Genomic DNA, 14,133 nt, shown 5'->3' with positions numbered 1-14,133 from the left:
ATGGTGATTTAAATTCCCTGTAATTTCTTGAAGAGAATAAAAATTCTTGTGCAATTTTCAAGGACATGGAAGAAAAAAAAAAAACACACAAGGCGTGCAGCATACAAAAGGTGAGCGCAAACATTTCCAGACATTTTATTTAAGGTGAAAAAATAAATAAAAAATGGGCTAAACAAAATCTATTTCTCCACCTTCCATTCTGAGCACGCATTAAACATATTGCCAAGTGCTTCCAAATAGCCTTAAATACAAAAAAAAAAAAAGAAAAAGAAAAAACCCCGTCATAAAAGGAAATACTTCACGACCCCGACACCGTGCAGCCGAAGTGAGCGGCTTCTTCCATTCACTGTTCTGCTGGAACGGCACGGGCTGCTGTGTTTCAGCGCTCCTAGAGCATTCTCGTTTACAGTCTCCGAGGTTTCCGTGGGCGGCAGCCATTGTGTGGGATGGGTGTATTATCGGTAAGGGATACCACTTCCAGTCCTCCCATTGTTAACCCTTTGATGGCATGCTGCATTAAAAAGAAAAAAATACATATTTTATAAGATGCTACTTTGAAAATGTTAAATGAAACAGTTTATCGTGCTAGTCGGTTGTCCCTTTGCATTCTCCTTATTAAAAGACATGGTCACCGGTCTGGAGGATATTTCTGCACTCAACACAGTAAAGCAAATTAGTTTTTTTTTCCATGGTCAAAACACTTAAATATTCAGTACCATTTACATCCGGTAGATATTATTAAACCATGTATATTAAGCAACTTGGAGGACAATACACACACATATCCCCAGTCAGTCTATACAACATTTTAAAGAGGAAGTAAACCCTCTCTAAAAAAAAAAAAAAAAAAAAAATATATTAATAATAATAATAATAATAATAATAAATAATAAAAAACCCTGCAAGCCAAAAAGACACAATGAGCTAGTATGCATAGCATACCAGCCAATTATGAATTACTTACCCAAGATCAAAGCCCCCACAGCGGTCCTCCGACACCTCCTCCATCGCCGCCATGATACCCGATGTGACTGGCCGGAGGAGCGATGACGTCACTCCCGAGCATGCGCACGGGTGTTGCCACCAACGGCATGATCGTTCGAAGCGGCACGCTCAGTGCGCCTGCTCCTGATGTCTATGGCGCATACGCCGTAGACATCAGTGCCTGTATTTTCTGCAAATATCTCCTAAACCTTTTAGGTTTGGGAGATATTTGCTGCACCTACAGGTAAGCCTTAGAGCCCTTTCACACTGAAAACGCCTATAGCGGAGCGTTAAAATAGCGGTAAAACACCGCTATTTTACCGCGTTTTCAATTCATTTCAATGGAGGGGCGTTTTATTAACGTTTCAATAGCGCTATTTTTACCGCGAAAACGTGGCAAACACGCACCAGTGTGAAAGGGCTCTTAATCTAGGCTTACCTGTAGGTTAAAGGGGTTTACAACCACTTTAATGGCAGGTGTAAGAGATCCCAGCTTAGGGCTTCAAGGATCTGTGTGGGGCTTCTAGGAGGACATACCACCAAAAAGGAAAAAGCCCAGACATGGTCAACATTTACCTATATTTGGTAAGAAACAAGGATTAACACCGCCATTCTTTCAGCTGTAGGATATTCTATGAACATACGATTCCCCATAAGACATAACGATCAGTAAGCCACTTTTCCTTTTTATTTGTAATGCATCTCTAGCCAATGGTTAGAAACCAGACTTTTTTTTGGCATCCCTATCCTGTTGGGGAGATTTCACTTCCCTTATCAAAGACCGAACCGGAAGGGAGAGAAAACCTCTTTGTAGACCACTGGCGGTTATTCACTAAGGCTGGAGAGTGAAAAATCTTGTGCAACTCTGAAGGGAAACCAATCGGCTTCCAGGGTTTATTGCCAAAGCTTAATTGAACAAGCTGAAGTTAGAAGCCCATTGGCTGCAAGGCATAGTTCACACTATTGCAAACTGGATGCGGTTTTCTCCGGAGCCTGCGACAGGCTCTCTATGGAGCCGGTTCACACATCTTCGGAGCGGCTCCGGTGCGAATTGCACAGGAGTCCTGTGCGTCTTGTGGTCCGTTTCAGGTCCGAATTCAAACTGAAAAAAAAAATATTCAGACTGAAATTAGACCAGAGATGGTGAACAGGGACACACTGGACTCCTGCCGAGAGCTGCTCCGTGCAGATGTGTGAACCCGGCCTCATGCACAGCTGCACAAGATTGAGTGCTCCAGTTAAACCAGGGTTTGACAAATTTTCTTGGAATCTAGAAGCCAGCTAAAAAAGTTAGGAGCCAGAAAACGCACCCCGTCCCGACGAGCTTGCGCGCAGAAGCGAACACATACGTGAGCAGCGCCCGCATATGTAAACGATGTTCAAACCACACATGTGAGGTATCGCCGCGATTGGTAGAGCGAGAGCAATAATTCTAGCCCTAGACCTCCTCTGTCACTCAAAACATGCAACCTGTAGATTTTTTTAAACATCGCCTATGAAGATTTTAAAGGGTAAAAGGTTTGTCGGCATTCCACGAGCGGACGCAAATTTGAAGCGTGACATGTTGGGTATGAATTTACTCGGCGCAACATTATCTTTCATAATATTAAAAAAAATGGGGATAACTTTACTGTTGTCTTATTTTTTAATTAAAAAAAGTGTAATTTTTTCCCAAAAAAGTGCGCTTGTAGGACGGCGTGATAGAAAGTATTGCAACGATCGCCATTTTATTCTCTAGGGTGTTAGGATAAAAAATATATATAATGTGTGGGGGTTCTAATTGGAGGGAAGAAGGTGGCAGTGAAAAATTACATTAGAATTGCTGTTTAACTTGTAATTCTTAACTTGTAATACCAACGGCCACCACCAGATGGCGCCAGCTCACAAAAAAATATTTTGCCCACCTTCCAAGCCAAGTCGCCAGGATGCCATTTCTAGTCGCCATGGCGACCTGGCGCCCGGGATTTGTTGAGCCCTGAGTTAAAGTAAATTTCCCCTGTTACTAGAACAGACTTCCCCACTGGAAAATATCCCCTCTAGTCTTATTTTGCCAACAACTAAAGGGCTAATGATTTACTTTAAATCTACAGTGCGTATAGAAATTAATCACCCGGCCGCAAGCGGGGTGCTTTTTTTTTTTTTAAAAGGTGGGGGGGATCTAAAAAGTCCTGTTTTGCAGCACTTTAGGCGCTTTTAGAAGTGCTGCCCATTCATTGCAATGGGCAGGGCATCTTAGGAGCGCTATATACAGCACTCCCAAACCACCCCAAAGATGCTGCTTGCAGGACTTTTCTTAATGTCCCGCAAGCGCACCGCCCCAGTGTGAAAAGACACACTACAATGAATGAGAGGCGGTTTTCAGAGGCCATTTCTAGCACTGAAGCACCAGAAATCCGTCTGTGTGAAAGTAGCCTTAGGGAGATTCACCCTCTCTTTGTTAGATTTATCATTATCATTGATAGAGAAAGTAAAATAAAATTTTGTGTTGTCCCCAGAACAGGAATAGTGAGTATTTTTTTTTTTATATCATCATAAACCAAAATCATAAACATATCACAAAAAAAAAAACCATACAAAACACACACACACACACACGAACATATAGCAAGGTAAAAATTCCATTAGTGATAGTGGGCCAGATTCACAGAAAAAGTACGCCGGAGTATCTGCTGATACTCCGGCGTATTTTCAAATTTGCTGCGTCGTATCTTTATTTGTAATTCACAAAGATACGACGGCTTTTGGCATAGATCCGACAGGCGTACGGCATTCGTACGCCTTCGGATCGTAGGTGTAATTTTCCGGCGGCCGCTGGGTGGAGTTTGCGTCGTTTTCCAGCGTCGGGTATGCAAATTAGGTGTTTACGGCGATCCACGAAGGTACGCGCTTTCGTCGCATTCTCTTACGTCGTCGCTAGTCGGTTTTTCCCGTCGCAATCTTAAGCCTGCTTTTTCATGGCTTAGATTTAGAACAGCCATGTTAAAGTATGGCCGTCGTTCCCGCGTCAAATTTAAATATTTTTTTTGCGCAAGACTGATGAGGACTCATTACTTAATTGATATCTTGATAAACTCAGGGGTAAACATTTCTGCCGGATGAATGCAATCTATGAACAGAACACATCTCACCTCTCTTGTCTCCAATCCCAACAGGAAGAACAAAAACCCTGCTGGTTCTTTATTTAAAACACAGAGAGAATATCACACAACACACCCATCAATCCCTCCCCATCACCCTTGTGAGTCTTTTATTGGTCAATTCATATAGAAGGGTGGTTTCTCCTCACGAGTTCATTTCAGCTCTTCCTGAAAAATCCATAGGGTATGCAAATTAGGTGTTTACGGCGATCCACGAAGGTACGCGCTTTCGTCGCATTCTCTTACGTCGTCGCTAGTCGGTTTTTCCCGTCGCAATCTTAAGCCTGCTTTTTCATGGCTTAGATTTAGAACAGCCATGTTAAAGTATGGCCGTCGTTCCCGCGTCAAATTTAAATATTTTTTTTGCGCAAGACGTCCGGGAATACGAAAGTATGTTACGCACGTCGCCGTTCAAAAAACATGTCGGGGCGCCGTAATTTCGCACAAAGCACGGCGGGAAATTTCCTAACGGAGCATGCGCAGAACGTTCGGCGCGGGAACGCGCCTAATTTAAAATGGTACACGCCCCATTTGAATTAGGCGGGCTTACACCGGACGGCTTTACGCTACGCCGCCGCAAGTTTACAGGGAAGTGCTTTGTGAATCAAGCACTTACGCCAAAAACTTGCGGCGGCGTAACGTAAAGGGGATACGTTACGCCGCCGTAATTATTTGTGAATCTGGCCCAGTGTTCCCAACACCAAAAAAAATGCATTTAAATTTAGCTTCTAGTTCTTCCACCACAGGTGCTCAATGGAAAGGTGGCAACTCACCACAGGCGTTTGACCACTTTTTAAGGTAGATCAAATTGCGCATTTGTAATAACAAATGGATTCCAACTGCCAACACTACTCCGCTCCAATGGACCCTCTGGATGAAGGTAGGGCATTTACTCCACGGGAGACGAGAGAGAAAGTCTCATAGTGTAGTATATTTAATAAAATTTGAAAGCAATGACAAAGTAGTAGGTTGCACTCGCACGTAAAAGTGCCTGCCTGGAACTAGGGAAAACAGCGTGTGCGGATCTGGCTGGTTCCTAACGCAGTAGCGTGCATTCCGCATCCCACTCATAGGGGTAAAGCCTGGTGTGGGGGTGACAAATCAGGACCTGAAAGTGACGAATCCTCTGCTCAGACGTACGGTTTGCAGTAAATGGCGTCTTCAGGAAGTTAAAAACATTTTTTTGATGTTGGGAACACCATCACTAATGGACTTTTTAGCTTGCTATATGTTCAACAATATAGTTTTTTTTTTGCAGCGATATGTGTTCATGATATATACAGTGGGGTGGATTCAGGTAGGGGCGCGCAAAACTGCGGCGGCGTAACGTATGACATTTACGTTACGCGGCCGCAAGTTTTACGGGCAAGTGCTTGATTCACAAAGCACTTGCCTGTAAAGTTGCGGCGGCGTAGCGTAAAAGGGGCCGGCGTAAGCGCGCGTAATTCAAATGATCCCGTAGGGGGCGTGGATCATTTAAATTAGGCGTGTTCCCGCGCCGAACGTACTACGCATGCGCCGTCCCTAAAATTTCCCGACGTGCATTGCGGTAAATGACGTCGCAAGGACGTCATTGGTTTTGACGTGAACGTAAATGGCGTCCAGCGCCATTCACAGACGACTTACGCAAACGACGTAAAATTTTTGAAATCACGACACGGGAACGACGTCCATACTTACATTGGCTGCGCCTCCTAATAGCAGGAGCAGCCTTACGGCGAAAACGACGTACGCAAACGACGTAAAAAACGACCGCACGTACGTTTGTGAATCGGCGTAAGTATGCAATTTGCATACTCTACGTTGACAACTACGGGAGCGCCACCTAGCGGCCAGCGTCAGAATGCACCCTAAGATACGACGGCGTAAGAGACTTATGCCAGTCGTATCTTAGGCTACAGTCGGCGTATCTAGCTTTCTGAATACAGAAAGTAGATGCGCTACTTAGCAATTACGCGGCGTATCTATGGATACGCCGGCGTAATTGCTCTCTGAATCCACCCCAGTATATATATGCTTAGCGCCACCTTTTATAGATTTTTTCCTTCTAAAGTTATAACGTATAACATAGCATAACTTTATTTTTCAGCAATGAAAACCACAACGCAAGCAGCCGACTTGCCACTATAGGCAATAAATGGTTCTTCCTCCAGACAGATCTGATTTACGAGGTCCAGAGTTTACAAAGACTGGGTCAATTAAAAATAAAAAATAAAAGTCTGAACTTACTGTTCTTCCAGGTCCCATGCCTTTCACTACAACTCTCACAAAGGAAAGACCTTTATCCACAGCTTTCTGCAGGAGAAAAAGAAGGAAGAAATAAAGCAGGGTCATAAGAACGTAAATGGAAAGATCAGCAATCAAATGAGACACAGGTGCCTGAACTAAATTAACGAGCGCAGAATCTCAGCACGTGCGCTTTCACAATGTCACAACTTGCCAGGCATTCCATCTACGGGAATATACAACACGCCGTACACACAAAAAAAACACGGCAATAAGGCAGAACATGGCCGAGCCTTTGCGAGGAAACCGCCATACCGTTCTAAGCGACAATAAACAATTATACAACAAATGCTGTGTGGCAAGCGGGGAGAAAATTGGGAAAGGAAAATCATGGCTTACGAATTAAACCGCAGGGGTAGCAGCTTAAATAAATGGAACAGCCAGCTACTAATCTATAAGCTTAAAATGCCTTTTAACGGAACACCTACTGACCATCAAGTAGAAGGATGCATTGTTTTTAAATGGCTTAGAAGGGTCTCGAAGAAGGCCTCATGTTATAAATAGGAGATGCACTTTTTTTTGTTTGTCTGTATGCTTTGTATTCTTTGCAGGTTATAAACCACATGACGTGTGGCCTCTCCATTAGAATGAACCATCTAGGGGCTTTCCTGTAATGCTATGCAGATTTCTCCGAGGAAGTGAATGGCGGTCACATGAACACCTGCTGTAGCACAGACAACTTAGTAGACAGACTAGATGTCAGCTCCCGCCGAGATAAAAGACTACAGAAGGTACTATAAAAGCAGAACTGTCAGCCGGTTCAAATTTCAACGCTTTCTAAAAGCAGAAACATTGTGGGAAATGGACAAGCCATTTCAAGAGTGAGCAGGACCCCCGAAATAGCGCCGTCATTCCCATTGTGACACGGCATTAAACAGCTTCCTTCGGAGCAGCCCTACGTCTCTCCAGGATCTCAGTGCTGGATTCTTAGGTATGTCTAGGCAACAATATAGAGCAGTGTGCTTTCCGGGCAACAGTAGTAACCGCTCAATCCGATGCACATGTTCATTCTCCCTGTAATCTTAGATAGGGATGGGAGGTACATGGCCCATTTGTCTTGACCTCATATAACGTCCCAAACAACTGTTTTCTCTCCCTGTAATCTTGTTTATGAATATATAAAATCCTGATTTGAAGGGCATTTCCTCTTTTGCAGTCAAGCAAGAGAACCCCCTTTCTAGGTTTGTTATGTGTACCCATTCTTACAGTATGCTGCCTACAAATAAAACTAGGGCTGTTACTGATCAAAAATTTTCTGTTCGATTAATCATTTATTTATTTTTTTATCGATTAATCGACTAATTTCGATTATAACGCACATACAGATCCAACTACTTTTAGCTGATCTCCTTGCAGGCTGATTCCCAGTGCAGCTACCAACCACTGGAAAAATGGATAGCAGGATACAAAAAACACACAAAGGCAGCGCCCGATGGGAATAGCATTAAAACTTTTATAGTCTTCTTATAGTAGGTAACCAAATAAATATTGCACTGGAGATAAAATCAATGTAGCTACATAAACTGTAAAAATGGTGCGAGTAATACCAAACGGTACCAAAAGCAGTCTTAACATGTAGCCAAGTATGATACTGGTATAAAAATGTGTATGACGATACCACTGCTGAATCCAGATGAGGAGAGGTTAACATCAGTCCGTCGGCATGTAGATGTTCCATGAAGGGAACTATCACAATTCCCAGTGGATGGTTGTAGAATCCCAGGTTGATAGAGGGAAGTGATAGAGGGAAGTGTAACAGCCCTCGTGTGTGGCAGATAGTAAGGTCCCGCCGGCATGCAGATATGAGGGCACAGCAAAGGAGCCCTTGAGATGGACATGGCTGGTGTACTTGAGGTTACTGGATCTCCGACGGAACTCCCTGAAGGCCCAAAAGCCGGCGGAGAGGTGAGTACCAATCAAAAGAATTTTAATCGATCAAAAAGATTTTGATCGATTAAAAAAATTAAAGATTAAGTTAATTTGCACAGCCCTAAATAAAAAATTTCAGAACTTTTAGGCCTCATTCACACGACGGACTGTTCGGGTCCGCCTGTCAGTTTTGACGGCGGACCTGAACGGCCACTCCATGCAATCCTATGGAGCGTCGGATGTCAGCTGACATCCAACCCTATCCGACCTGCTAAAAACAGACGTATGGGGGGCACGTCCCCATCCGTCCATGCGGATCGGATCGGGTAAGATCTGATCAAAACGGAAATGCTGTCTGTTTTCATCAGATCGCTCCATAGGAGACAGCGGTGCCCAACAAGCCCCTCCCCGCTCAGTGAGCAGAGAGGAGCTTGTCATCCGTCGGCTCAGCGGAGATCTGCGGACTGATCTCCCGCTGAGCTGGCGGACTCCGTAGGAACGGTGTCCGCCTCGTGTGAATGGGGCCTTAGATGTTTTTCAGGAGGAGGCGTCATAGTCAACTGCAAGGTTTTTTTAAACAATGGTGAGCCTGTCCCAGGACTGTCCTCAGTATAGAAAATGCAAAGTAGGGGGGGATAGGATGTTATAGGTGCAATTAGTACAAGGACACGCCAAATTTAACACAAAAATAAATAAAATAATAAATTGCAATTAATTAAAGTTGCAAAAAAGATACTGTACATATAAAAACAATAATATACAATACAGGAACAGCTTTATGGTCATTCAAGACGTGTTATTGTAGCGTCTATAGATGTTTCCACATCCTAATCCTACATGTTTCGCTGTGTGGCTTCCTCAGGGACAAATGTGGTTTTGTGGCTACTCAATGATAGAAAGTAAAAAATAGTAAAATCCAGTTATTGCCAAGCTCAGATAGGCCCAGATGCGACACGTTTGATCTGCCCAAAAAAAAAAAAAAAAATGCAGAATCTCCCGCAGGGAGGGATAATGCATGAAATTTATATATATACACACACACACACACACACACACACACACATTTATATATATATATATATATATATATATATATATATATATATATATATATATATATATATATATATATATATATATATATATATATATATATATATATACACACACACATACATACACACATATACACATATATACACATATACATACACACACACACACACATATACAATTATACATATATACACACACACACACACACCTTTGCGGGGACATGGCGCTGTAGCAAGAAGCCTAGTCTCTATAATGAGGTTCATATTATTCGTAAACACTAAAGAATTAAACCGTAACTCCACTTTTATTAAGAGAGTGGGGGAAAAAATAAAAACACACATTCCCCTCTGGGTGATATATGTACATTGCAGGGATTTTAACAAACTTTGTTGCAGATTCCTAACTTTTGTTATTTGTAGACTTGAAGATCCTATTTGTAGGAGTGTAGACCTACACAACACTGGAATGGGCTACAAGACCAATCGCCAAGCAGCTTGGTGAGAGGGTGACAACTGTTGGTGCGATTATTTGCAAATGGAAAAAACACAAAAAGAACCGTCTCCCTCGGTCTGGGATTCCATGTAAGATAGCACCTCGTGGAGTTTCAATGATCACGAGAACGGTGAGGAATCAGACTAGAACTACACAGGACAATCTTGTCGCTCATCTCAAGGCAGCTGGGACCACAATCACCAAAAAAATTTTTTATAACACACTACGGCATGAGGGACTAAAATCCTGCAGCGCTCACAAGGTCCCCCTGTTTAAGAAAGCACATATATAGTCCGTCTGAAGTCTGCTAATGAACATCTGAACGATTCAGAGAACTGGGTGAGTGTTGTGGTCAGATGAGACCAAAATCGAGCTCTTTGGCATCAACTCAACTCGCCGTGTTTGGAGAAGGAGGAATGCTGCCTATGACCCCCAAGAACACCATTCCCCCACCGTCAAACATGGAGGTGGAAACATTATGCTTTGGGGGTTTTTTTCTGCTAAGGGCACAGGACAACTTTACCTCATCAAAAGGGACGATGGACGGGGGCCATGGACCCTCAAATCTTGGATGAGAACCTCCTTCTCTCAGCCAGAGCATTGAAAATGGGTCGTGGATGGGTATTCCAGCATGACAATGACCCAAAGCCCACAGCCAAGGCAACAAAGGAGTGGCTCAAGACGAATAAAATCAAGATCCTGGAGTGGCCTCCATATATATATATTTTTTTCCTACTCAAAATGTACACTCGCCTGGTCGCTTTTGGCAAATGGAACTTAGCTGAGAGTGAGTGTAGAGCAGGGGCGGACAGTTTCCTGGCTGATCACTTCTGCCAGAAGCAAATGGTCAAGAATCGGTCAGCGGGAGAGCCGGCCGGATCACACAGAGTGGGGATCTCCTGCTGTAACACAGCTTGGATATGAAACCCTGGCCACTGTCAAACAAAGTCCCGCCTCCTGGACCAGCTCCAATGATATAGACAGCACACCGGTCCAGGAGGCGGGACTTTGACAGCGATCAGAATTTCATCTCCAAGCTGTGTTACAGTGGGAGATCCCCGCTCTGTGCGATCTGGTCAGCAATTATTCTTCCTTCCTGTGATCCCTGCTGCATTAATGAGGCTGCATTGATGGGGCACTCATGAGGCTGCATTGATGGGGCCACACTGATAAAGGCAGCACTGATGGGCACTAATGGCCACTGATGAGGCAGCAATGATGGGCACCGATATGCTGCACTAATAATTTCATGAGATAATTTACGAGGGAGTGTTCAGGTGCGCAATTAGGGGCAGGGAAACTGGGCGAGTAACTCTTAAGGCTGGCTAGTTGTGGAAATTGAGAGATTCTATTAGGTAGATTCAGAGAGAAGTGCCTAAACTTGCGGCGGCGTAGCTTAGCCTGTTTAGGCTATGCCGCCGTAAGTTAGCTAGGCAAGTACATAATTCTCAATGTACTTGCCTGCTAATATACGGCGGTGCCTAAAGCGGGCGGGCGTAAGGGCGCCGAATTCAAATGTCTTGGAGGGCAGTGTGTTTTATGGTAATGAGGCTTGACCTCACGTTTTTTACGTTTTCTCTCAACTGCGCATGCGCCGGGCGTCTACATTTCCCAGTGTGCATTGAGGCTACGTACGCCGCACGGGCCTATTGATTTCGACGTGGACGTAAACGACGTAAATCCCGATTCGCGGACGACTTACGCAAACGACGTAAAAAATTTGAATCTCACGGCGGGAACGGCGGCCATACTTTAACATTGTTATTCCACCTAATAGATGGAATAACTTTAGGCCTGCTAATGCCTTACGGAAACGGTGTAAATCGACTGCGGTGGCCGGGCGTACGTTCGTGAATCGGCATATCAAATCATTTACATATTCTACACCGACCGCAATGGAAGCGCCACCTAGCGGCCATCCAAAATATTGCAATCTAAGATAGGACGGCGCAAGCCATCCTATCTTAGATATGTTTAAGCGTATCTCTATTTGAGCATACGCTTAAACATAAGTCGGCGTAGATTCTGAGTTAGGTCGGCTTATCTACTGATAAGTCGGCCTAACTCTACGTACGTACGTACGTACGTACGCACGCATATATATATACACACACACACACACACACACACACACACACACACACACACACACATATATAGATAGATATAAAATTTGAGCCATCGGTACATCAAGTGCCTCTCACTTCATCAAGCAACCATTTTCTCTTATTTGTACCCATTTATTTCATTTTCATGGAGTGCCCACAAATTCTACAACACTTTACAATGAGGTTAGCGTAAATCATATGAACAAGATGTTCAGAGAATACAGACAAAAGCGGCCGTCTCCTTATAGCCTACAATCTAACAGAATTCAGTACAATTCCTAAAAGGATGACAGAAACAGAAAGGAGACTGTCATGCACTAAATAATGAAGAATGGACCAGATGGAATTCTCAGCATTCCTCTAAAGTGCATATTTTCTCTCTAGGTGACATCCGCTCCTCCAAATGAAAGTAAATATGTCAAGGGATACATGGCAAGCAATGAGAGCCTAGTAGAGAGAAAAAGCAATGTCATGGTAAGGGCTGATGTATGCGGAATGCAGAGCTCGGAAAGCGATCCGAGTATGTTTACACTGACCCCCAACCTGTAAATGGATGTCACCATAGTGAAGGGAATATGTTCAAGAAGCTTGGCATGCACCGAGTGATGATACAATGCAGGAGTGGCCAAAATCCATTTTCCAAGAACTGGGATCCTCACACATTTTCAGAACGTCTCGGATGACAGAAAGCAGCCAGTCATGTAAAGCGTGGTTCACCAATACTAAATGGCTTTATCCATCACAAGGTCCTGGCCTGCATGTGTTCCTCAGGAACTCTGATATGGTTGTATTGTGGAGTATGATAAGATTTCCATAGGGGGTTTGCGTTCATGAACGGAAGAACTCAAGATTAGGGGGTTGTCTAATAAAGCAAAGAGACTATAAGGAAATGGGTCACCTTGTAGCTCTCCTCCAGGAATAATCACATTAATAGAACAATGCAAAAAAAGGATAAAATAATTCATAGTCGTATTTATCTTGGTGGTCACCAATTCAAAAACCCTACTCCCTTGAAATCTCTCTCTCAATCTCTCTCTCACCCGCCTCTCATATTATATACCAATATCACAGTCCCGCTTTAAGTCGCTGATTGCCGCCATTACCAGTATAAAAAAAATATATACATCTCCCCCATACTTTGTAGACACTATGGGCCAGATTCAGATACAATTACGTTGCTCCCGAGCGGCGTAACGTATCTGATTTACGTTACACCGCCGCAGGTTTACAGCGTAAGTGCCTGATTTTACAAAGCTCTTACCTGTAAACTTGCGGCGGTGTAACGTAAATGCGCTCAGCGCAAGCCCGCCTAATTCATACGGGGCGGGCACCATTTAAATTTGGCGCGTTCCCGCGCCGAACGTTCTGCGCATGCTCCATGTTTAAATTTCCCGACGTGCTTTGCGTGAAATTACGGCGCCCCAACGTTTTTTTAAAATGCGACGTGCGTTACGGTGTTTCGTATTCCCAGACGTCTTACGCAAAAAAATAAATAAATTCGAAATTCGACGCGGGAACGACGGCCATACTTTAACATGGCTGATCTAAAGATAATGTTAAAGCAGGTGTAACTTTGCGACGGGTAAAAACTACTAGCGACGACGTACGGGATTGCGACGAACGCGCGGATCTTCGTGGATCGCCGTAACTAGTCATTTGCATATTCTACGCCGACCGCTATGGAATCGCCACCTAGCGGCCGGCCTAGAATTCCATCCTAAGATCCGACGGTGTAAGTCAATTACACCTGTCGGATCTTATGGCTATCTATGCGTAACTGATTCTATGAATCAGTCGCATAGTTAGGACGGGCGGATCACAGAGATACGACGGTGTATCAGGAGATACGCCGTCGTATCTCTTCTGTGAATCTGGCCCTATAATGTTTGTGTAAACCAATCAATACACTCTTATTGGGATTTTTTTTTTTTTTACCAAAAATATGTAGCAGAATACATTTTGGCCTAAATATATGAAAAAATAAAAATCACATTTCATTAGATTTTTTGTATAGCAGAAAGTTTAGGCGCAAAAAAAAAAAAACCCACACAGGCGATCAAATACCCCCAAAAGAAAGCTCTACGTGTGAGGGGAAAAAATGGCAAATGTAATTTGGGTATAGTGTTGTATGACTGTGCAACTGTCAGTTAAAGTAACACAGTACCGCAAAAAATGGCCAGGTCATGAAGTAAATCTTCCGG

At 43.6% G+C, this 14,133-nt stretch overlaps 1 protein-coding gene across 1 annotated transcript in view; it reads right to left on the bottom strand.

The window, feature by feature from the left end:
* Positions 1–250: 250 nt before the first annotated feature.
* The window catches only part of MRPS11 (mitochondrial ribosomal protein S11), a 60,327-nt gene continuing 46,444 nt past the window's right edge, over positions 251–14,133 (bottom strand). Inside the window, exons 5-6 of the mRNA XM_040342399.1 lie at positions 6,351–6,416; positions 251–511 (exon numbers count right to left, since the gene is read on the bottom strand). Of these exons, the coding sequence (XP_040198333.1) occupies positions 404–511; positions 6,351–6,416 (174 nt within the window). The 3' untranslated portion in view covers positions 251–403. The remainder of the gene's footprint in view (positions 512–6,350; positions 6,417–14,133) is intronic.

The sequence above is a fragment of the Rana temporaria genome, chromosome 3 (genome assembly GCF_905171775.1).
Source record: "Rana temporaria chromosome 3, aRanTem1.1, whole genome shotgun sequence".
NCBI classification, from domain to species: Eukaryota; Metazoa; Chordata; class Amphibia; order Anura; family Ranidae; genus Rana; species Rana temporaria.
The sequence above is the reverse complement of the archived record's forward strand: the minus strand, read 5'-3'. Positions and strand labels throughout refer to the sequence as shown.